The 24,076-nt window shown below is 38.0% G+C and overlaps 1 protein-coding gene across 4 annotated transcripts in view; it reads right to left on the minus strand.

Moving 5' to 3' along the window:
* Positions 1 to 4,469: 4,469 nt before the first annotated feature.
* DNM1L (dynamin 1L) overlaps positions 4,470 to 24,076 on the minus strand; it is a 32,502-nt gene continuing 12,895 nt past the window's right edge. Inside the window, exons 3-20 of one of the 4 annotated variants that reach the window (XM_088521538.1) lie at positions 21,234 to 21,272; positions 20,009 to 20,055; positions 19,404 to 19,475; positions 18,723 to 18,809; positions 17,748 to 17,910; positions 16,183 to 16,303; positions 15,391 to 15,522; positions 14,892 to 15,098; positions 14,554 to 14,674; positions 13,881 to 14,036; positions 13,588 to 13,677; positions 12,748 to 12,840; positions 11,136 to 11,192; positions 9,958 to 10,035; positions 8,002 to 8,169; positions 7,245 to 7,354; positions 6,304 to 6,463; positions 4,470 to 5,355 (exon numbers count right to left, since the gene is read on the minus strand). In XM_088521538.1, coding sequence (XP_088377664.1) covers positions 5,299 to 5,355; positions 6,304 to 6,463; positions 7,245 to 7,354; positions 8,002 to 8,169; positions 9,958 to 10,035; positions 11,136 to 11,192; positions 12,748 to 12,840; positions 13,588 to 13,677; positions 13,881 to 14,036; positions 14,554 to 14,674; positions 14,892 to 15,098; positions 15,391 to 15,522; positions 16,183 to 16,303; positions 17,748 to 17,910; positions 18,723 to 18,809; positions 19,404 to 19,475; positions 20,009 to 20,055; positions 21,234 to 21,272 — 1,958 coding nt within the window. In that variant the 3' untranslated portion in view covers positions 4,470 to 5,298. The remainder of the gene's footprint in view (positions 5,356 to 6,303; positions 6,464 to 7,244; positions 7,355 to 8,001; positions 8,170 to 9,957; positions 10,036 to 11,135; positions 11,193 to 12,747; positions 12,841 to 13,587; positions 13,678 to 13,880; positions 14,037 to 14,553; positions 14,675 to 14,891; positions 15,099 to 15,390; positions 15,523 to 16,182; positions 16,304 to 17,747; positions 17,911 to 18,722; positions 18,810 to 19,403; positions 19,476 to 20,008; positions 20,056 to 21,233; positions 21,273 to 24,076) is intronic. The other 3 variants (XM_088521539.1, XM_088521541.1, XM_088521542.1) reach the window with 3 other exon arrangements.

The following is a 24,076-nucleotide window of genomic DNA, read 5'->3' on the forward strand; positions in this document are numbered from 1 at the left end:
GAGTTTCTTATTGGTCATGTATGGGACATGGTGCATAAAAGCTTTCTAACTTAATATTGTATAATTTTGCTGTATGTAAGAGGGAAAAAAATGAATGTAAACTTACAAGAAATTTAACATCAGCCTCATGGATGTCTTTTATGCCTTCTGTGTGTTGTTATTAAGAGCCTGAGTAGTATTTGTTCAGTTTCTTTAGCCCTGTGAATTACATGGATGCATCTGTGCTAGCTAAAAAGCAGAGCAGCTTGCTTACACGCCTGAAATCACGAAAGCATGAAATAGAGTTCATGGTCATTTCAAGTTGTTCTCTTCCTCTGATAAATCTTAAGCTGGGGTTGGGTTGCTTAGACAAGAGAGGGCGTCCAGGGCCTCTCAACACCATCTGAACACCACAAACTCCCCTCCCTGTGGTTACCAAGACCTGTTTTGCGTACAAGCCTGTGCTCAAACTACTTACAAGATAGGTTGTTACTGTACTGGTCCTCTAGCAGTCATTTGAGGGAGCTGTGGCTGAGCAGCTACAGTGATTCTCTTGGCGGTGCCTTTTGTGTCAGCACAAAGTGGTGACACAAGCTGACTTACAAGAGAACTGCTTGGGTCCTGGATGCAGTGTTGCCTCCAAGGTCATCTTCACTCTTCGTAGGCCAACAAGAAAGAACCTCATCCTCCTGAGGTTAGAATTAGTCATAGTTCAGCTGGAATAAAAACCCAAGTAGGAAAACAAAGGAAAAGTTAGCAACTATCAAAAAGCCTCATATACTAAATTTAGAGGGAATTTCTTTTGGAGTTTATTGGATTTTGTCTTCTTCCTTAGGATAAAGCCAACGTTAAGGTGTCCGCACTGTCCTTGAAGATTTCAGTGGAAATAAATTTATAGTAGCTTCTTTATATCAGTTTGTTCAGATTATTAAACTGTAATATGACAGTGAACTAATAGTATTAATTCAGTCTCTAGCTTCATTTCTTCATTTACCTGCTTGAGGTAAGGAGAGTGAACTTATCTTTTTTTTATTATTATTATTTTATTTTTTAAATACATGAAGTACGTACTTACCCACCTTGAAAAAAGAAAAAAGGCCCTACCTCTCTTCTCAGCTCCCAGAATCAGTCTGTGTTACATGATGAAGCACCTTCAGGCAAAGCAGTGATCAGAGCTTTCTGAGAGAAAGCAGAAAAATCCTCAAATCACATAAGCCTGAAATACAGTACAGGGCTGCTTCCAGTTGTTCTCTTCCTCTGATAACCCTTAATAGAAGGGAGGAAGTTAAATGTTTTACCAGAAGTGTGTTGACTTCAAAGGTTTTAGAAACCTTGCCCCTTCTGTGATTAGAAGTGTTACGGCAGCACTGAAACATGCTAAGGGAGCACATGCCTGGGAGCAAAGTCCTAGTTCTCATGTGTCATCATTCCTGCCCTTTTCACCTGCAAATGATGCAGACCAGCATATACCCACAAAACATACCCAAGAAAGTTTTGTTAAAGCATTTACTACCCATTTCAATAGAGTATTAAAATGATTTTATTTATTTTTACAAATACACACAAAATGAGAACAAAAAAGTTCTTTATATACAAGAAATTTAATAAGATTGAACTGCAAGAAATTTACTCCGTGCTTCCTTCTGGCTGAACCTTTACCTCTTTCTAAGGAAAAAGCTGAATAAAACCACCATTTTTCAAGGACAGGCTATTAGCTAACCCTAGAGCATGTCATGCCTGAGTGGTAAAAGTCAGGTCAGAATTGAAGATGACCAAAAATGTGGTATTCGTTCTTAGGTTACTCTTAGTGCTCATATACCGCCAACACAGCTCTGCTCAAGTGAACACTGAAAGACATAATCCATTTCAAATGTAAACAGTATTTTAAAGTGGCTACAAATGTGTGGTTTAGAAGTGCAAAAAAATAACTGGGGCAGGGTTGTGTTTATCTTTAAAAAGCAGCACCACAAAACCCCCACACACTCGTACACTGTCCGAGGAACCTGCAAACTAGAGTTCCTGAATATGAAACGTGGTAGCTAGCAGCAGTAGCAGCCACTTTCCCCGCAGTGCTTCACACCATGAAGCCATCACAAGGAAGAGGTAAAGGGGTAGTGGGCATGCAGCAAGGTGGAAGGAAGCTGTCCAAGCATACAAACATCTTCACTAGCTTAGCTTAAGCAGCATAGCTACTTCGGCATAAAACTACAGTCCATCGGCTCGTCTACCTTGCTTTAACACTTTGAAGTATTTATCACACGACTCCCTTCAAAGCCAAGAAGGACTCTGACTGCTACAAGATAAAAGCAGAGGCGTTGGAGAACCTGAGTCTCTCCTGCACGTTGCAGCAGTTGCCCCCCTAGCTGCAGGGGTGACACTCAAGTCACCAGCAGGAACACAGCAGACACACTTACTGCACCGAGCAGAACCAGTGCATCAAATCCAGCACCTCGGCAGCCAGTCCTCCACAAAATGTACAGGGAAAGCAACTTTTACTTACATTTTGTTACAGCTGCTTAGCAATACAATCCTACCATCTCCCAAAACCCCATCTATTCCACTATAAAAGTGAAATTTGAAATGGACTGCTAAACATACCCAACCGATTTATTGACAAGTTATGTTCAAGCACTTAATGTTACCTTTTATTTACAGGTATACCACACATATATCAGGTAAACATCAAATGTTTACTAATCTAAACTTCAGCTACAGAGGTTATTCTACCCTGTGGTTCTATTTCCTTGGATCATGACTACTTTTTCCCCCCTTCAAGTCTGCTGAAAGTTGCTCATTGATGACAAAAATCCTAGGTTTAAATTAATCAAGGTGGACAAGAGTTGTAAGCAAGCAAGCTCATCTACCAGGCGTTAGTCAGCTGCTGTCTTCATTACCCTTTTTTCCAGAGTTCTCGTATTATTTCTTCTAATCATGGCAGCCACAAAACCACTAAGTATTTCAGTCCAATTCCAGACAACACATTATTTAAAACCCAATATCCCCCAGCAGCCTGTTTGCATCATTTCTTATGTTACAAGAACTGTAGATTCACTGGGGCAAGGGCAAACATAAGGCTCTAAATATAGTTAATCATATAAAAACCTGTAAAAGTGTAGATTCCTGTCACCTGAACTACAAGTCATTTCAAAACTCTATGCCTGGGATAATTAATTTTGCATATTACATTTTTATTAAATAAAAGGATTGTTACAGCATGGATTTTTAAAGATTTGCATTGAGGATGACAAATCAAATTCATTTCTTGGCACTTACACATTATCAAATTTAAACTTTTGGTGAAACAGAAAAAGTAACGTTTCAAAAAACAAAGTAACACTTTGGAAATTTCACACGACATTACACCACCAGTTATTACTCGCAAGAATTTCTTAAACAAATGGAACTCATTTTCCTTATGGAGAAGCACGTTGTAACTTTTACAAGTCAGTGCATTCCTTGACAATACTGCTGGCGGACATCGGAGAGCTCAAACCTTTGGGAGCAGTTCACTTGCTGAAGGTCCTGCCTTGCTAAAAACATCTCCTAGATGGCAGGAGTACAGGAATTATGGCAGGTAGATTCCAGCTAGAAATTTGATGTCTTTGATTTGAAAACTAACAGTCACATTTCCGAAATCAGAGAAGGAAATGCATCTAGAAAAGGTGCAAAAACATACTATTTTTTCTGTTACAATCATTATATATAATTTGTATCTAATGAATTTAATTTAGACTTTTTTTTTTTATAAAACATACAGAATATATTTGTCTTGCATAAGTTATTTCAAATAATGCATAAACCAACCAAAAATTGCATTTGTCAGAGAACTCCTGGTGTATATACTGGTGCCAAACTGAAGACTGCCAAAACAAAGAAAAACAGATTTTTAACAGATCTTCTTGAAAACTGGGGGGAGGAGCTTAGAAAAGGCATCCTGCTCCTGTCAATTGATAAAATGGAAGGGAATTGAATGTGGGAATAAAAACCTCACTCTGCTGGTCTGATTTTCTAAAAGCAAGCCATGGACATTAACAGCAGTGTCTTATGTTTCATGCAAGTTGTGTAAAGATCAGCAACACCATAACAAACATTTTTACTTTATACAAAAAAGTAAAGGTGTTTGAAAAGTACATGCCAATATGCTGGAATCTCACTAGATTTTTAACTCATAAAAATTTAAATATTCACCCTTTCGAGGTTAGTGTGATCCATATATATCTGTATGAATTAAAATTGTAATAAAAAAACTAATTTCCAACCTAGCAGTTCCTAACTCTAAACAAAATGGATTGTCTTCAAAAAAAAAAGAAAGAAAACCCAGCATTGTGAAATTGATTCTCAAGTAACTGTAAATACTGGTAAAAATTCCAGCCCCACACACTTTTTCTTACTGTCATACATTCCAAAATCTGGCAAAAAAAAAAAAAGTTATGAAGATCCCCTTCTGCTAGGCCAACTTAATCTGCTTTAAAAAGAAACACTATCCCATAACAGTTTTGAAATTCATTTTTATTTTTCAATTCTGCCAGAACAAATTTACTAGTGGATGGTCCAGGCGCTTGGTCCCGGGAAAGAGGGAGAGGAAGATGTTCTTGCACCTGATTATCTTCCCCAACACTTACACACAAACTCCAGCGCACATTAATAGCTTTGCACCCACTCTTTAGTGGGCTGCCACTTCTCTGCAAGCCCCAGGCTATTTTACCCTCACTGTAACCCCATTAAATGGGGTTCAAAGCTCTGCCCACAGTTTTAACATTCTGAAGAAAATGGGGACACACACACACATAGTAATATGGTAGACATCTCTACTGTGCTATAAAACTGAGATCTCCATCTGCCATAGTGCATGCAATATATTCAGGAAAGAAAATACGTGGTGCTCTCTTCTCTTCACAGTATTTAAACTTCTATTGTAAAAGCAGCTTAAACTATGCCACAAGACTACACTGTCCATCTTAAACCACAGGCAACCTGTTTAGCAAGTCAGGCACTGGAACTTTAACGTTTTTTTTTTCCCCCAAGTTCAACGAGACCGTCAGTGAGACAGTAGACTTGGTCTGCTTTAATTTGCACCAGAAAGCTGGTAAGGAAACATTTAGAGCCATTTATTATGTAGATTAAATAGGACATTTTGCAAAATACAGCATATCGTTTCTGTTTGCAAATCAAACCAACTGTCTTTACATGAGCAGATTTACACAGTTGCAGGACACAGCTAAGAGTTCATAAATAAAAGTTCTACTCCGTATACCAGGCCTAGCAACCTCCAAGCCAGGGCGTCCTCCGATCCGTGCGAAGAGCGTGACTGGAGAGTCTTCACCACAGGTGCGTCTCCCGAATCTCGGCGATGATCTGACTGGCTCGCTGCAGGGCCTGCGCACAGGAAGACAGGCACGGTTATCTGACCCGTCCAAGGGGACTTCTCAAGACACGAGCGCGTGCCAGGAAGGAAGGAACCATGCAAATCTTGGTTAAACGAGTGGTTACAACCTGCAGCAGTGCTGATGAACAGCTCTGGAATGTTCCATCTGCGGGGGATTACGCAATTTAGAAATACTACAAAACAAAAGGTGCTGATAAAACCACAGCATTCCTGCCACCAGGTCATTTCTAGAGAGGTAAGAGTTAGAAATGACTTGAAAACAGAACTCCTGGTTAGAAGTGGAAAGAATTCAATTCATTGTTTTCAGCAATTTTTAGATATTCGGTGTATGACCTGCAGGTTTGTCTTAACATTCTGTATCTATTCCTACTTCTTCAGTGTAGAGAGACGTTCTTCTCTACGCAGTTCAGTCCAAAAAGCTGACTTATCCTGCAGCTGTAGCAGGTTCTGACACATCACGTAATATACAGATGCATACAGCAGTCTGGATATCCGAGTCCCAGAATTCTCAATATTTGGTCTCTGGTATTGACCACAAACACCTGCTATCTAGGCCAGCTGGCTTTTACATTGCAGTTAAAACACTAATGTGAATCACCTAAGAGAAGTGCAGAACACTTAAAGGGAAGCTAAGGGCTAATGATTAAAACCAAATGCATCAGTGAAAAGGATACCAGATCAGAGCATCTTCTACTCCCAAAATACAGTTAATCTTTCCCTTCCTGACACAAATGCATCATCCTCAATCCACGTAATACTTGCTGCTCACGTATTGTTTCCATTTCCTCCAGTACAGGGAAATAATACACACGCATTACAATAAAACAAAAGGAACACACAGCATAGGATAAAGGAATGCAACTCTGTGGAAATCCAACGTTTATACCATGGTTTCAATGTAATTAACTGGTCCTATTAAGATTCTGGTTTTTTAATACCTTTAGCATGTCAGCTGCCTCTTTTCTGCGCTGCGCCATGTCCTCAGATTCAGTGAGAAGGTCGTCCAACAACAAGGATTTGTACAGCTGTCCGACCAGCTCGCTCTGGAGAGTGTCTTTCACATGGTTCACCAGAAAATGCATCACTGCCTTTGGCACGCTGCAAGCACATAAGGATTGTTTCTTCAATAACAACTCAGAAGCAGCTCTGCTTTTTAACACACAAACTAAAACCACACAAATAAACCAAAAAGCCCAAATACTAGGGTGTGACCACACAGCTACATAGAACCAGACCCAGAACCTACCAGGAATCTACCACTACTGAAAACTAAAACTTTCTATCTCGAGCAAATCAGAATGTTGAATTTCTTGCAGGTGGGATTGCTGTGTTGTAAAGGAAGGGAATATATAAGGTGCACAAAACACACTAAGAATAAATCACTTCTTCACTGGAGGCCACAAACTGCATCTCCACTGTGCTAGGTGTGACAAAAACATTCAATATTTCAGTTTAGAATCTGTTTTCATGGGTGAGAAGAAAGTGGCAAAGAAAACTGATGTATCCAGTCTTACTTAGCAAGTGAACTGAAAACTGTACAATTCTTGGGTCAAATTAATGTCAGACAGTGTAAAATAAGGGCACCTCAAACAGAAAATAAACATTAAATGTGCAAAATATATCTGTCTATAATGGAACCAGTCAGGAAGCCATAAGGATCAAGAACAATCCATAATTATTACTTCATTATAACGCAGAACTGAACCTATTGAAGGAAAAAAATCATTTTTCCAGCTTTCTTCAAGTGTCCCTTCTAAAAATGAAACCAAAACATATTTTCTCTCTGCTTAGAAAAGTAAAAGAATGATACAAAACAAAGATCATGTAGGTGACCCTTGAGGTAGCCTGGGATTTGTGTGGCCTAGGAAGTTTTTATTACCTGTCCTGAATGTTCTTCCTGACAATGAGGAAGTAAGACTTAATGAGCCGCTCAATCACTTCACAGTCTCGCTGTTCACGGGCGGAAAGCTTGCGTGCTACGGGTACAGGCTACGGAAAGAACAAATCTTCAGTTTGGCAATTCAGCTCACTTACATAGGGAAATAAAACAAAGGTTCATCTAGTGCTATATAAAAAGATCAATTTTTCTTTTCGTCAACTGTATTTCTATTCTTCAGAAATCAAACTGAAGGAAATAACGTGTCAAAATCCACAGCTTTGAAACTGAGAGGCCAGAGGGCACTGGGCATTATCACAAGTGGTTAAAAAAAAGTTACTGAAGGATATAAGGTTTCCATAGAGGGTTTTTTTTTTTTTTAAATGATGTTCTTAGTGTTTTTTTTAAATGACTCTTTTTCTTTAATACGAAAAATATCAACTGTAGCAAAAACAAGCAGGCAACTGAGTTATGGCATGAGCTGAGATTTAATAGTGTAAAGGAGTGACTTAGATGAGTTCAGTGGCGTAGGGATTTGTTCAGGAAAGCCAGTTACCCAAACCACAAGTTGAAACTGGAGGGGAAGAGGGAAAAATAGAAGACTTGGGCAGCAGGAAGCAAGAATAGGAGTAGCTAGAGCTCCTTGTCCCTATAAGGCCAATTATTTACACAGGTATCAAATATTAGCAGCGAAGACACGAGATTGGGAATTCACAGGTTTTCTTTCCTCAAGAGGAGGGTGCTCTCTCTCACGACTCACCACATCCAGGAGGTTTACAGCATGTCCCTTCTGAGGACTAGCAGGAAGGGCTGCAGCTGATTTGGACTTCTCCTCTGCTGGCGCCTCTTCTGCTTTGGAGGGTTTCAGCATTCCTCTCCAGCTCCCTGTTCCAGCCTCCTGGGCCGCATCTCCCACTCCCGAGGCAGCCTGCACCAACAGCACATGAAGAGACGCTGCAGAGCTCCAACTCGGGCGCTGCAAAGCAGCCTCTGATCCAACCTACCACCTCTGAGCTACATGTAAGCAAGACTCACTACAAGTCAGATTTTCACACCTATATCTCCCTCTCTTCACTCTGTTCGTCACATTCCCTATCTTTGCCCTCCCTTTGGGAACCACTTTCGAAGGAAGCCTATAATCCATTCGACAGGGTAAGCTCGCAGACACGTTTTGTTCCAGGCCTCAAGCATGAACATGACATTTCCCCAAACAAATCCCAACAAAATTATGTAAGGCTCGTGGAATTCAAATGCTATAGTTCTGTTACAGACCCAGCCCTTCTTTTTTGGTCTCTGCTTATCCTATTTCCAAAACAATTTGAACTAATCCAGTAAAAGAAATTTGCATATATAAAGTAGGCAGAAAGTACCAGAAAAATGAAAGCTTTTAAAACTTATTCTTCCTAATAATGGCATGAAATGCCATTAAGGTCTAGATCACTTCTGCAATACAAAATATTCTTAAGTTGTTTGGCTTTTACCACTCTTCTCCAAGGTCAGAGTCATTCTGCAAGTCCATTTTCAAGAACATCACAGCTCTTGGAAAACTTGAAATCACTTAAATTCTTTGGTATTTTACTATAAGAAACTTTATTATTATTATTAAAAACAGCAGCCAAAAAAATTTTATGTTTTCAGGTACCAGGGCTCCAAACACATTTGTGCAGCCAACCCTCAAAGACGACTTTTTTTTTTTTTTTTTTTTTAAATTAACTGAGTCACAAGAAATCAAGAATCTCCATCCTCTGGAAGTGAAGAAAAAAGGTGGAGCTTCTGGAAAGTGCAATTTTCATATTAGGAAGCACAGGACAAAAGAAGTATTAATAAGGGGTATTCAAACTTATATTAGTAAAGACAGTTACTTTTGATGTGGGACATCAGCAACTTTTTACTTTGTACCTTTCAATGAATTTAGGATTCCTTCTATTTATTACTGTACTTTAAAATTTCTACACCGTTTCTTTTTAAACAGGAAAACTCTCTGCTGGCCATTGTAGGCTATGAAACTAGTACTGATATTTGCATCTTGTTTCAGGTAGGGGGAAAGAAGCCAAACATATTTGGCTTCTAATTAAATAACCACTATAAAATGATCTTGTTTCTAAAAGAGCAAGAAACAACAGATGGCAAATAGAATACAATGGGTTACGTATAAGGAGGAAACTGAGATGAACTGCGCGCTTCAAGAAATTCATTAAAAACTGCAGTAAACCAGGGATTGCAGGGATTATGCAAGACAACAGAAGGAAGGTTCAGTTTGAACAAAGCCTCTAAAGATTCCCTGCACGAAGCAGGAAACTCACATTTTTAGTTTATCTTCTGTTCTCCTTCTTTAACTGTCAACACATTAAAAACATGCAGTTTAACAACCATGCTGCAGATTTCATGACGATACTGTTTCACCAAAACCCACTGACTTTGGCTTGAGGCCAAGGATGCCTCTGCACACTTGCATGATAAGATGTTGCAACCAGAAGTTCAAACACACAGGAGTGACTTGACCACTACAGGGTACACAGATCTTTACCTGCCACTGTATGTATTCAGGTGAATAATGCCAGGTAGTCTATAGACTATAGGACATGAAGGTCAGAGGACCCAGAACATGCTGTGTCACTGACAACGCACTTAATACAAACTGTCTCCATAGTATCTAGGGTGCACCACAACATCAATGTGCATGCCGTGCTTATAGGAAAAAAACGTCACAACAGACCTTGCCATCAGCCTCTGCAGAAGCAGCAGCAACACTCTCCTGGGAGGCAGGTGTCAATGCACCTGGAGCTTTAGTAGACTAAAGAAGGTAAAAATGCAGGAAAACAAACAAAAAAATCAACTGAATACCACCAAGTCTACCTAGCGATTACATATACTTCTGCCTACGAGCATCTTTGAAATTTCAGAGAGAGAAAAAAATAAGATTTTTTGGCTTTGCAAGCAACATCGTAATATGAGTGGGGAAAAAAACAGCATTTCAAAGACAGTTACAGGACTTTGGGCTTATCAGGTTTTCAGTTTCGTTTCAGTTGCCCTGCTGACCATGCAAGCTTTTCTTTCCACAAAAGTCAGTAAAAAGGACCAAACAGCCCAGAAAGCAATCCCTGAAGAGTTACCTTGCATTCCCAGTTCACCATTAACAATCTTCTACTAATTCAAGACAATACTAGATCTATTCAGGCACTCTGTCTCACTTTTTAAGCTTATAAAAAAATGCTTTATATTAGCTGTAATAACCCCTGTTACAACCTGAGCTTAAACTATATTCTGCAGATTTGGATTCCACATACTTTACAAAATATTTTGTAAAAATATTTATATATTTAGCCAATATAGCCAAATATAGCCAATATAGCCAAAATTCCAACAGATTGCCCAGATGTTCTTTTTCACAATGAGACAACATTTTTAATTAGCGTTGCTCTTCCACCCATGTATCTACTTGTCACTGAACTAATCCCCAAAACCATGCAAATCAAACCAAGCTCGAGAGAGAAAATACAAAACTGGATTTAAAATTTTCAGCTCCATCATCTTCTCACAGAGAAAGCAATCTACACTAGACTTAATACTCTTAAGAGTAACAAATTCTATCTCCATCTTTAACATCCGCAAGCATTTCAAGCCTCACCTGAGATGACATGCAAAACGTTATAGAAAGGTCTTCAAAAACTCCCTATGTGAAAATCTGCCAAACCTGCATCTTTACAAGAAGAAAAATAACATTCTACTTCTATCTTCTGAGATTGAAAGGAAAACAAAATCAATACCTGGAAGTTCCCAAGACAGTTACTGGGGCAGCACAGTTCCCAGAATTTAATCAGATGAAAAGAAGAACGCATTAAACTTAAATGCATAAAGCATTAAATGAATAAAGAAAAAGCAACATTCACTCACCTTTTCTCGTGGCACAGCAGAAGGCAACTCCCGGGCTAACCTGTTACGCCTTTGTTCCTTAAAAACAAGCAGGTGAGGCCTCAGTTAGGTACCATCCTGTACCCGCGTTGCAACCCGCAGGCAACGCTGGTACTTTAGGAGCCAGCACTAAATCTCGCCCAGTGTCATGTGGCCATACTGTGAAGCTAAGGTGGCCTCTACTGCTTGGAAATACCTACTCTGAAGGATTACCAGGCCAAAAGCAAATCTGCATACAAAGCCATCTGCAAAATTTTGCAATGCTCTCCAGAATCAGGTTAGAACGCCTTTAAAGGACAAGATAAAAGCTTGACTGAGAGTAAATTCCCTACACACTCTTATATAGCATTATATTTACGAAGTAAACTGTCAGGATTTCATTGCATATAGGGCCAGGTTAACGATGATTAGCTCAAAAAGCAGGAGGAGGAGGCATTCACCATGAAAGAAAGTAGAATTTCAAGTAATCAGGATAACTAAGTACAATTTCAAGAAAAACAAAGCTGAATAAAGCTTAGTCTTCTACATGCTCTGTTTCTTCAAAGGATTCCAGTGTCCTGTTCAGGAAGCTGTTGGGAAAGAACTAATCTATGTAACACATGATTATACAATAATCTCGTATGTTCATCTTCGCAAAGTTCTAATTTTGGCATTCCTAACAGCTTGGGCAGACACTGTTCCCAAATAGTCCACCAGGTCAAGAAGTCTGCCAAGGCAAATTCAATCAATGCAAAATTTTTACATGAAGAAAGTAAGAGGATAGAATTAAACAGTAGAAATGAAGACATAAACATTTTTAAAAGCATGCTACTAGAAAAAGCATGCTGGATACGTAAGGAACACCAGAATATTACCAAGCTCTTAGACACACAGACTGAGCAGCAGAGTTCTCCACAGCATGATGACAGCAAGAGAGATTAGTAAATCAAAACTGGGCGTGAAAAGCAGGCTACTGAAATTGTAAAAGGCTAATGGGAGAATTATACAGGAAATGGATTTGGGAAATGGATTTGGGGAAGACTGAGGCATGGCAACACGGTGCTTTAAGAATAGTACCAGGCAGAAACAGAAGCTAAACAGAAGAAACAAATTGTATTATCATTTCGTAAATGAAAAAAAAAAGAACAAAACACTTCATATTTCTGCTAGGGATGACAGCAGCAAAATAAACATTAAACAGTATTTCACCACTACCTACAGCTTCCTCCAAAATTTACTAGCCAGTTCTCACTTAGGTGTCCATCTTATTTTCCAGAAGGAAATACAGGCAGAATTGTTTTAAGTGGAGTAACTGCCACTAGTCCTCAACATGATGCATGAGTTTTAAATATTAGCAAATGGACCGACTGCAACATTGGATTACATATTTCATGCTTATACGTAATACTTCATATTTTTATACTTCAGAATGTACAAGGCATACTTTAAAAGTGACAAATTTTCTCTTTTACCACAAAAAGCTCTCACCTAATTAATCAAAATACAAAACAGATATAACCAAGATGAGAACCATCATCATGGAAAACCTTTCAAAATATCCCAAATTAGCCCTGTGCATGGAGTTCACTTTTAAGAGAATGCACTATTTTCTTACCTCTATGTTGTTATTCATTAACCCACAGGCATCAGCAAAGTCTGGATGTTTCGTGTTGATATAAGCTAACTCGATGGCGACCAAATTATGGACCTGCAGCACAGTGCAGTAGGTAAAGCAGTCACTAGCACCAGTGAGCAATGACAGAGCTAGAGAGCACAACACAACTATCTACAGCAAAAGCCTCTGTTCTTGCTGCCCCAAAGGCACTAAATACCCAGATTTTTTATTTCACTTTTCACATCAGACATACGAGCATGTACAGACCAACGCAAACACTCTACTTTCTCCCTAGTAAGTCGCCCAAAGCAAACATTGGTCTTTCACATTAAAACATGTACACACAAAGCTGGCGAGATGAATTTTTGGTTCCCATCAGCTGGAGGTCATTACAAATGAAATCAACATTTTACATAATATTTCTGCAACACACAGAGTGAGGACTGTCCTTTTTTTCACTGCATCCCTAACTCCTGAGGAAATGCACAGCTTCAGTTGCAGGGGGAGAGAAATATACCTACAGCAGAAAGCTAACAGGTTTTAAATAATAAATAAAAATAAAATAAAAAATAAAGTCCTTAGTAAAACCTTATTTTGAAATTGAAACTTAAGAAACAAACAGCTGAGGACAGCTCCTCCCGGCACCTTTGTTTAAGCACCTATCTTCCAATACTAAACGTTTTCTACGCTTCTAGCATTGCAGATACTAAATTTAAAGAATACATGTTAAAACTCCTTAAAAAAAAATGGTTCCCCACATTGCACAGCCAACAGAAGCATCAAGAAATACTATGGGAAACAAAGCGTTTTCCAGCAAAACTATAGCAAATGGAAAATTACCATTTCATTTGTGACTGGAAGTCTTCTACGCAGAAGACAGGTCACGACTTCCACTATGGCATCGTGTAATTTAGGAAACCTCAATAATTCCTAAACAAAGCAAAAATTTAGTGATGAGATTTCCAGAAGTTTTGAGGAAAGTAAACTAAGTGAAATTACCAAGCAGAATCTGAAAAGCAGCAGCCAAATTTCTTTAGTTCAATTTTCAGTAAGTTTAAATTTATTAAAAAAATGAAGTAATACTTAAAAATGCCTGTAGCAGTCTTAAGCTTTTTTTTGTTTGTTTTTTTTACCTGTGTACTGTAATTGCTACAATGCTGGATAATCCTCTGCATTTCTTCATGAACCAGCTCCACACAGCGCAAACTTGGCTCTTCTAAACGTTTGATTTGCCTTTTTACCAGCAATTCAAATGAAACTTCAGGAACAAACAAGGCAGGACGGGGACCCTAGTTCAAAAGGAGGGAAAAGACTCCTGATATAGTATGAATTAAAATAATACATGTTTATAAGAAGCAGTAGCTGTCTGTTGTATGGAGTGAAAATATCTGAATGTGTTCTAGCCCACCCATCTCAGACTGAATATTCATAACTGGCAGAAGTTTTTAATGCAAAAATAAGTGCATAAACAGTCCTTCACCACCCTTACGCTAATATACAATAGTGACAGAACAGAATTGTCAGAGCTGGGCCTGAGCTTCCTTTCAGCCTCTAAGTACTAGTAATTCGATATAAGTGTTCACCTTAAAATTATTCTATATCTGATAATGGCTGTAAATTTGGAATTTACTTTCCCCCACACACACACTTAAAACACTGAAAAGCAGTTTTCAACCTATTTGGCATTTGCTCAGCTGAAGTCATTAATCCAGAGCATAACAGCCCTGAAGCAGCACGAGGCTGTTGAAGCCTCATTTCGTACCCAGGCTATAGGAAGGACCCTTAGACCAAGCGAGCGAGACTCACAGTGGCATTTCTAATGGCAGTCAAGATATCAATAGTGTTAAGGCCACCTAGTGGATCTACAGATTCCAAGGTTCGTCCAAAGGTCTCATGAAAGATGTAACAGATTCGGGCTCCACCACATCTGAAAGAATAAAACAGCAGCTGAACAGCAAACAAGCAACAAGGCCTCGCTGCAAACACTTCTACAGTCACCTGGATTCAAACATTTTTTAGGAGAGCAGGATTTGCAGAACATCTTATTCTCTGCTGTAGCACTACTGCCAGTACAGGCCATCAAGGGCTATTGGGTCACAGACTAACCAGACAGTCAATATTCTAGAAAACCATTTGGTACTTACAGCTCCGAAGTCTCAATGTATTTTGCCGTTCCCTCAATAGTGTTACAATATTCAGTTGCAAATTTGGTAATCAGCTGTAATAGAGTGGCACTTTTGTCCTCAACGGGTTCCCCATAGCTATTTAGTAGAGATTGATACTGAGCAGCTAAAACGTTTATTCTAGTTTTCAGTTCTGGCAAACAGTCTCGGATATGATGCATCAGTAGTCTAGAATTAGAGAGAAAATAGTCCTTTGTGAGAAGGGAGGAAAACTTTCAGTTTTATCATCTCCATTAAACAGAAAAGAAACAAGATAATCACAAAAGGAAAATGTTTCCTGAGAAAAATTCAGAAATTGAATTTTGAACTAAAAAGTACTTTCCCCATGTTTCACTAAAGAGCATCAAAAGAAAACGGGAAGGTAAAAAACACATGCTTACGCATGTTTTTAACACTCCAGTTTATGTCTGAAGCATCTTCAGAAGCATGCATTTGTTGTGTTTTACATAGTACATAATACCTATTCAGTGTCCGAGCAAGATACTTGGTTCCATTGCGATTGGCTAGGGAAGGATACTTCTTCTGGAGAAAACCGTACTCATCCCGGATGGAATCAGCTACACTCTTCTTATTGTTTATGTCCAACTGACTCCTGAATTAAAAATAAAAAAAGCAAAAAACAAAACAACATCAACAAAAAAAAAACAGAGTCATATGCTAGTTAACAGACACGGAATAAAAATAATCTGCATTTTTGTTCTTCATAGCAGGACACAAAGAACTGGGTTTTGCTTTACATGCATAACTCATCTCCACTAGGCACTACCATTGGTTGTTGTTCCAGCCAACAGAGCAGAACGGGTAGCAGCAATCCACAGACTAAGTTAACACTTCTGTCAAAGAGACTACATGAGATCTGACCTATCTGATGCAAGAAGCAAAGTAAACAGTACTAAGGTGTTAAGCAGCTAGTGCTAAATTAGCACTCACGTGCAAGATCCCTACTGGATCAGCACTATTGCGAACAGTTGACAAAAATAAAAAAAGTGTGGGGGGCAGGGGAACAGAAAGATGAAATGACACTACAGTTTTTACTTCAGTTGTCACTATTCCTTTCTTAATTAGCAGTTAGATGCCTGGAAGAACAGTCAAGTTGGCATAGGTGAGCAGCAAGTTTCTTGCTTGCTTACTTTAGCTTATTTCCATATCAAACCATCTTAATCTTAAATCCCAATTCATGGTTAGAAGAGCTTAAAACATTAATTCGTATTAATACACATCTTAAAAATAGGATTACTGTGCCCAGACAAACCTGTTAACTACTCCAATGATGCCAAGCTTTACTGGAATCACTCTTCCCATGAGCACATCCATAGCATCAGTGCCAGCATCCATGAGATCCAGCTTTGTGATAACAGCAAGGGTTCTTCGACCTGTTAGAAGAGAAGGAAAACTCACATATGGTGGATGTTTCAGCCTGATAGGCTAAAGTTTATCCTTTAAAAAGTTCCTGGTGCACCAAGTGCAACAAGGTAAACCAGCAAAAGGAGTGCAAGAACGCGGGATTCCTCTAAATGGAGTCATTTATTAACAAAAGTGTGAGATATGTGGCAAGTACTGTCCACTCCACACATCTACTACACAGCTAATGGTTTAGTTACCATTCAGTTCAAAATTATAGCCACTGCTTATTGCAACGGTTACTCTGCCACATTATGAGGTTACAGGAGTGGCATTGAGTAAGGCCGGCAGGGGACCTGTGAGCAGAGAGAATGTAAGCAGGACTAGGTGTAACAGCAACACATTTGGAAGTGCATCTGAAACACCATTAGTATAAGAGAAACTGCCAGAGGAGTCAACTGGACGCTTTCTAGAATCATGCATCAAACACACAGCTGAAAAAATACCAAGAACTTGAATAGCTTCAAAGTCATCCACTATAAAAGCAGTAACACATTGATTTTTTTCCTGAGTACACGACGCTTTACAAACGAAAATAAAAACTCTGTTATCAGATGCTGTGAAGGAAAGTGACTCAAAAAAAAAAAAAAAAAAAAAAAAAAAAACCTAAATATTGGGTATCTAAACAGGTAGATTAAAATGCACGAGATTTGCTTGGGACCTTAATATTGCCCAGGCTTTCAGGTCAGAAAAAAATGGCAAAAATGTTTTCTTAAAAATGCCTTTCATGTCTAAAATAAACTGATACCTCAAGGAAGTCAGTAGGCAGTTGAGTTGTCTCCTGAAACTTCCCAATTACGTTTACAAAATCTGTAACATGAGCTATGACTCCAGACCTTTGGGAACTGTGGGAAACGATCCAGATGTCACAGCTGATCATTTTACAAGAGTAAAAAGGGGAGGGCCGGCTGCCTTGAAACAAAGCAATCTTACCGAGGAGCCTGCCAGGAGAAGAGATTCGCTGTCTCTCGAGGTTGCGTGGCTGTGGAGCCCCTAAAGGCTTAGCCAGAGGCTAAAAGTTTGAAAATGGGCAAAAAATGTTGCTCCCATGATTTGAGGGCATAGCATACTAACACCATACTTCAGCCTAATTTCCGTACAGTTATGTTCAGAGTCTACATATCCGCATTCTTTCAAACCATACAGTGCTATTTATCTCTACCATTTACTAATAACACTTTTCACAGGCAAGAAGCAGATATGCAGTAGCTTAGGATCTGTTCAAAATCATTAGGTAAATAGAAATACCCAAATATAACTGCTGTGTTTTCTAGGAAAGGCAGTGACATTTTGGTGTCGTCTCTCCTGTCCTTCCCCACTACTTTTTTCCCCAGAAAAAAATAGTTTTAAGATTTACTTTAAGAAAGAAAAACTCAAGAACTTGAATTACAGGGCCAAGTTTTATTTTCCGCTTACCATCTGGATCCACCTCCCGTGCAATTTTAAGTGCTTCTGAAGTGGCCATATCTGTGTTAGCAGCCGTTACTGCCAGAATAATTGAATTTGGGTTGCTGATGAATTGAAGGATTAGTTCTCTGATTTGAAGTTCAATGTCCTTAGGCTGGTCACCAACAGGCACCTAGGGAAAAAAAAAAATCCATGCAGAACTGTTCAAATTATACATTTCTCCCACGTGAGACCACTCATTGAAGGTTTACGCATTAGACCAGAGTGCAAGACACAGGTTTCCAACTCTTCTGTTCCCACTTGCAAGTAACCACGAAGGAATTCAGGAAGATCTTGAAAGGTATCAAAGTCAAAAATATTCTTGCAAAGTGAGAATCAAGTCAAATTATTTGTTTTGATACTGCCATTAAAAAGACTTAACGTTTAAGAACCACCTGTGCAACTGGTGGAATGGGGTATAGATGTGCACATGCGTAAGTGCTGGCAGAAGAGTGTAATCTCCATCGTGCCACAGAATATTATTCAGTATAAAGCCTGAACATTTATTTTACTGTATTGGCGATTTGTACAATCTCCTATACATAGCAACTTCCATTAGAAGAAGCAATGGGAAGAGCATTTTAAAACTTGTCAGTGATTTATCCATTTGCAGATACTGCTATGAAACCTCTTCAATTAAAAAAAAAAAAAAAAAAGCAAGTTTTCTCAGTGGTTCTTAACCCTCAGCTATGTACAGAAAAAGGGGAAAACAAAGTAAATTAACTTTCTTAAGAATGAATCACATCAGAGATCTAAATCTTATAAAAGAATATGGCAATAAATCAGATTTATAAAACCAGTTACTTAACCTGAGGAACAAATTATCACTTCTTTTCTTAAAGCTTCTTCAGCTAACAATACAGGACAATGCCGAACAGTGAACAAACACTCCCTTTTTTCAAAGCACCTTGCATCAAATCAGAAGAGATCCATGCCAAATCTTACCTTTGTCATTCCTGGTAAATCCACAAGTGTCAGATTTACAACGTTGGATGAAAAAATCTTAAGGTGAATAGGTTCAGGACTGATCCCCTAATAATAATAATTAACAATAAAATTAAAAATAAAAATAATTAAGAATTACAGTTATGGATTAATTAACTGCACACTTTAGAAAGCCAAGAATCTTAACTTCTATACTAAAAAAGTTCTTTCATCATACGACCTTAGCACTTGCTTCATAAGAAACAAAACCTACCATATCTATCAAATAATTCCCTGATCTTTAGAAGCAACCCTGCTTTCCTCTCAATAAAATGCACAGAAGTTTCTTACATTTCAGCAAACATGTGCAACAGTAAAACGTTTGATTTTATAATTTACAAAAAAAGTCATGTACATGGAAAATATGAAATTTTAACTCGGTTTATTTCTTGCAGAATTATTCTAGACATTTTGGCATACAGCAACACCAAATCTCTGCATTTTCTTCACTTAAGATATAGCATTATCTCAAGTGATAAAAGTGAAGTGAAAAAATCTCAATATAGGAAAACGGAGCAGCTCCATTTTATCCTTTAATAGAATTTTCAATGCTTTTCATTTCAAGCTGCCAAAACTGTTGAAGAAAGTTCTAAGGAACAAGAGAATTTACAACATGGTCAGGTTAGACAGCTCAACATTTACCTTATTATTTCCTGAAATCCTCTCTGTTTCATTTTCTATTTCCTGACGAATTTCATCAAAATCTGTATAGACCTAAAGGGGAGGGGGAAAAAAAAGTGAGAAATTAACTGCATATATAAAAGGTGGAAAGAAATTAAGAATGACTAATGACACTGAAGCAAATATTAAAGGGAAACAAACTGAAGAAAGGTAAATCTTCCTATTTAATTCGCTGTCATGTGGGAGGGCAGTTACTAGTGCTTATTATCACCTCCACGTAAGTCAATGTAGAAAGCCTTCACCTTAAGAGAATTTCAAATCCTTTATTCAATTTTTAATCAAGCTGTTATGCTTCAAGTTAATGTAGATAATGTAGTCTGGACCCTTCTTGATGAAGAAGGGGACAATGAACTCAGACAATATCCTCTTTAAAATTTCTTCCATTCTTGTCTAGGCGGTTCTTCCACCAAGCCAAAATAAGTCAGCACAGAGAACCCTTTGCATGTTCCCTCTACCTCCCTTCTTTAGATCTCCTTGAATTTCTAGCACTGTGTGGAAGAGATCTGGAATTAAGCATATGATAAAGTGGTTATGACACTGCTACTCCACCACAAGAGTAAACATACCTTATTTTTGGTGTGAAGAAATTTACCCCACTCTTCCGCGTCAATCTCTGAAAACAAAGGTTTGATATATGAAGAAGAGGAAATGGATGTTTCACTTGACACCTCATGTGACACTTTTCCAAGAGCTTGTTTGTTGAAAACTACAGGGTGTTTTTTTCAAGCAGCAAGAGAAAAATTAGTGTCTTTACTGCTAAATGTTAAGTAGTTCAGTACAAATATTTATTTATCATTCACACTTATCATTAAACATGTATATAATTACTCATTTTAATTTGTTTTCTTTTACACAACACCCATCAACCGAATAGTGAATTGCACCAATGAGCTATTCTACCATTTTTCAGAAACTGTCTAGTTCATTTAAATATTGTATTACAGCAGAAAATAAAAGAATTACTAGCAATAGCTTAAGAAAATGCAAAAATAATCAGCTTTTAGCATCTTTTCTTTTTCCATGCAAGCAAGATCAAATTGCAGCTGAAAGAAAAAGTTAGAAAAACCTGTAAAAATCAGAAACAAGCAAACAGAAAATACATAAGTATTCTACTCAGCAGTGAAATCTTAGGAAAACATGTCTCTTCCCAAATCTGTCAAGAACCAAATATCTTAACTGTTGTCAGTCAGTCCACTGATGTCTGGGAAATATTTGGGGCTACTCAAGCAGATCCAGAAACAGCAAAGGACCTTGGTCAATTCCTGCTTCATAGAGCAGATGGCAGCTTCAGTCAGGCTGCAAGGTATTCACCCTTCTACAACTAGGTTTCCAACTACTTAATGAGTTTCAAATTTTTATTCTGTGATCATTTCTCCTCCACTGCCTGATACAGCAATCCACTCCACAAACGGTCTACAGAAATCTAGCTATTTGACAACCACACTGTTTTCCTAAAATTAAATCATCGTTCAAAATTTTTTTCCATCATCACTGAAATTCCTAAAGATACTTATCAACACAGATTTTTAAAGGATTTGGGAATTACAACTGCTGAAGGTTACATGAAGCAGCAACGACACATAAGAAAAGCAAAATCATCTCATTCTAATGTAACAAAGTCAAAAAAAAATCAACATGGTCACAAGATTCAGGAAAATAATCAATCAACACAGTAGCCAATGTGTAAACTAAAAGTATAACCAACAATAAAGTGGTATGAAATGTATGTGGTTAGTGAATATAAGCATGCACTTTATGTGTAGGGAGAAAAAGCAAGTGGATAAAGGCAACCTTTAGAAAGGTGTCTTGGATTTTTCCATGTAGCAGGGTCTGCAGTTAAAGAGAAACAGCATTGAATGATGTTTAAAATTTGTCATATTTCACAGAGCATATTCTTTACCCTTCAGTCCTAGCCTGTATTACGAAGATCACAAATGCATGCAGACAGATGCGCAAGCTATTCTACTATTAATGAGAATGTGTAACATACTAACAATATACACAGAAATAAGATTAACTAAATGCTGTTAAACGATGATCCATATTAACCAGATATTCTGTAGTACCAATTTTGCTTGATGATGACTTTATTACTGCTGTTCACCTCACTACATCAGTTTACAATCTTTTTACCTGAGCACAGAAAATAGCACCATACAGTTCTGCAAAACTGAACTTCCTTGGAAAAATGTGTTTCTCATACTTTATTTATGGCAAGAACAAGACTTTAAACCAAATGCATTTTTAATATCACTAAAGGTAATATTAATGCACTGCAAAGAAACCCAAGATTCTGCATCAATATTTCTAACATTGAAAAATAAATTTGCACAAATGAAAAAAGCACAATAATTGAGACAGATTTAAGAAGAGACAACATCAAGTAATATCATTCTCACCTTTTGATTTTCTCAATAAAATGTATGCAAACCCCATTATAAAAAATAAAAATATTTTATTAACAGTCCACAGCTTTAGAACTCCATATTCTGCCAGTAAGAATCCAAAAAAATGTGTAGAGGTTTTTTTTTTTTTTTTTTTTTTTTAAACTGCACTTACCTATTCAGCATAAAATGGAAGCAGCACAGCAAGAATCAGTTCATCAGTTTGAAAAGTTTGAAAATAGATAGGAACAGTTAATTTGAGTATCTTGCTCGTGTGGATACGGATTGGAAAGACTTGTCCTTATTGTTCTTTGAGAATGAACAGAAAACTACAAGCACATCAGCTATAAAGAAGCTATTATCAGGAGGCAGGTGTGGCTTTTCATTTGGTAAAGAGACAAGATTACATACTAGTCACAGAAAAAAAAAGTGCAAAAAAAACCATTAATGCCGGAATATAAACAAATCTAGTTTATTTACAATACAAAGGGGGAAGAGGAAAAAAAAGCAAGATCCAATATGAAGCAGATTCATCATGAAGAAATTACAGTATCTGCATAGTTCTTTTACCCATTGCCTCTTTTCAGAAATGGAGATGGGGCAGGAAACAGGCATAAAGCCAAGAGGAAAACAACAGAGCAAAACACTTTGAGTGTTACGTTTAAAACATGTCCACCAAATGCTCTTCTACCTAGAAAGGTGATGCCCTCTTCAGACACACTGGTTTAAGTCTTAAATAACTGTTTTTGTGCAGCACTGGAATCTACAGCGAGGTGCTAGGCTTAGACCTAAGTCTAAAACTTTCAAATTATCTTATTTCAGGACTATTTTTATGAATATACTTTTCCCTCCTTCTCCTGAGGAAGTCAATGCTGACACCCATTCAACATACAGAGCTATTGGAAGTTAATGCTAACTTAAATGCAAAGAAGTTTTTAAGAAAGGAAGAAGGATTTGCATCATTATTCAGAACACACAGATGCTCAAGGCAAGGAGAAAATAAAGCTATGACTAATATACACCTTCAACAACCCAGTAAGTTCTGGTTTACACCCAGAATACTTTTATGTTACTAAATTCAATAATTAAAAAAAAAAAAAGTTTTTCCCAGTTGCATTACTCCCTGGATGCATCTCTTCTCCATCCTTAAGCATTAGGATAGAATATGGGAGCATGAAACAAAGCTGTCCAGTCATAAAAGGTGACCAACATGGAATATTTTTTAGTGCAAGGCAACAAAAAAATTCCCAAGTTAAAAGGTCAAAATATCTTACCTTTCTACTTCTCATAACTTCACAGCCTTGCGCTCAGCAAACTACCATTTCACCTCAGTTTTTCATTACTTTGTCCCTTCCTAGCTCCCTTTAAATAAAAAGAAATCCCACTGATGAAAACAAATGCCCAATTTGTCCAATTCCTTCCTTACGTTGTTTTTCCATTCTTGATCCTAACTAGACAACAAACTCCTTGTGTGAAAATTCTTCTCTTGTGCCTGTACATAGTTCGGCACAAGGAGGGAGCCCTGACAGTTCAGGAGCTAGAGGTAACAGACCAATATGTGCAGTATTTAGTGGTATTTGCAGCAAACAAAACAGGTGTATTAATCATTCCTGCCTTCCATACCAATTTTATCTGTTTAGGATCTAAACAACGTTCAGCTTCCTATCTCAGTTTAAAAAGAACCTATAAACATTTACAAGGTGGCAATTCATATGTTCCCTCTTCTTTTCCATGTCCTAACAAACGGCTAAATTATTGTCGCAGCTCCAAGACCAATCTAAATTAATGAGACTAGGCACAGCTCGCAAATTGTGCTTCTCCTGCAGTTTGATAGGAGGTCACCACAGCATGGTATTCCCACATCAACCAGACCAGGTGCCAAATTGCCAGAGGCCAGCAGTAAACAGCAAATGAAAAATGAGAACATTTTCTTCACTCCAAAGCACACACATCTCTGGAGAATATGCGTATTAGTCTGGAATAATGGCTTTATGAAAAAGCACAGCACTTCTTCATATTAAATGGAAAACTCATCTCTATCCTCACCCTCTCTTCTTTCTTTTTCTCTCTTCCTCTCTCCTGTTTTCTGATTATTTTGATCTATCTCAGGGGCCACTATATGAAGGGAGTACATAGGGTACGGCTCATCAGTTACTGGGGGGAGTAGAGAGCAAGATCTTTAATGTTGCCTGGTAGGAAATCAGAAGTTAGTTCAAACGTCTGGCTGCAAATCTCATACAAGGTTGCCTT

This window comes from Tinamus guttatus, unplaced genomic scaffold (genome assembly GCF_059628265.1).
Source record: "Tinamus guttatus ecotype Peru unplaced genomic scaffold, ASM5962826v1 Tinamus_guttatus_pri_ptg000125l, whole genome shotgun sequence".
NCBI classification, from domain to species: domain Eukaryota; kingdom Metazoa; phylum Chordata; class Aves; order Tinamiformes; family Tinamidae; genus Tinamus; species Tinamus guttatus.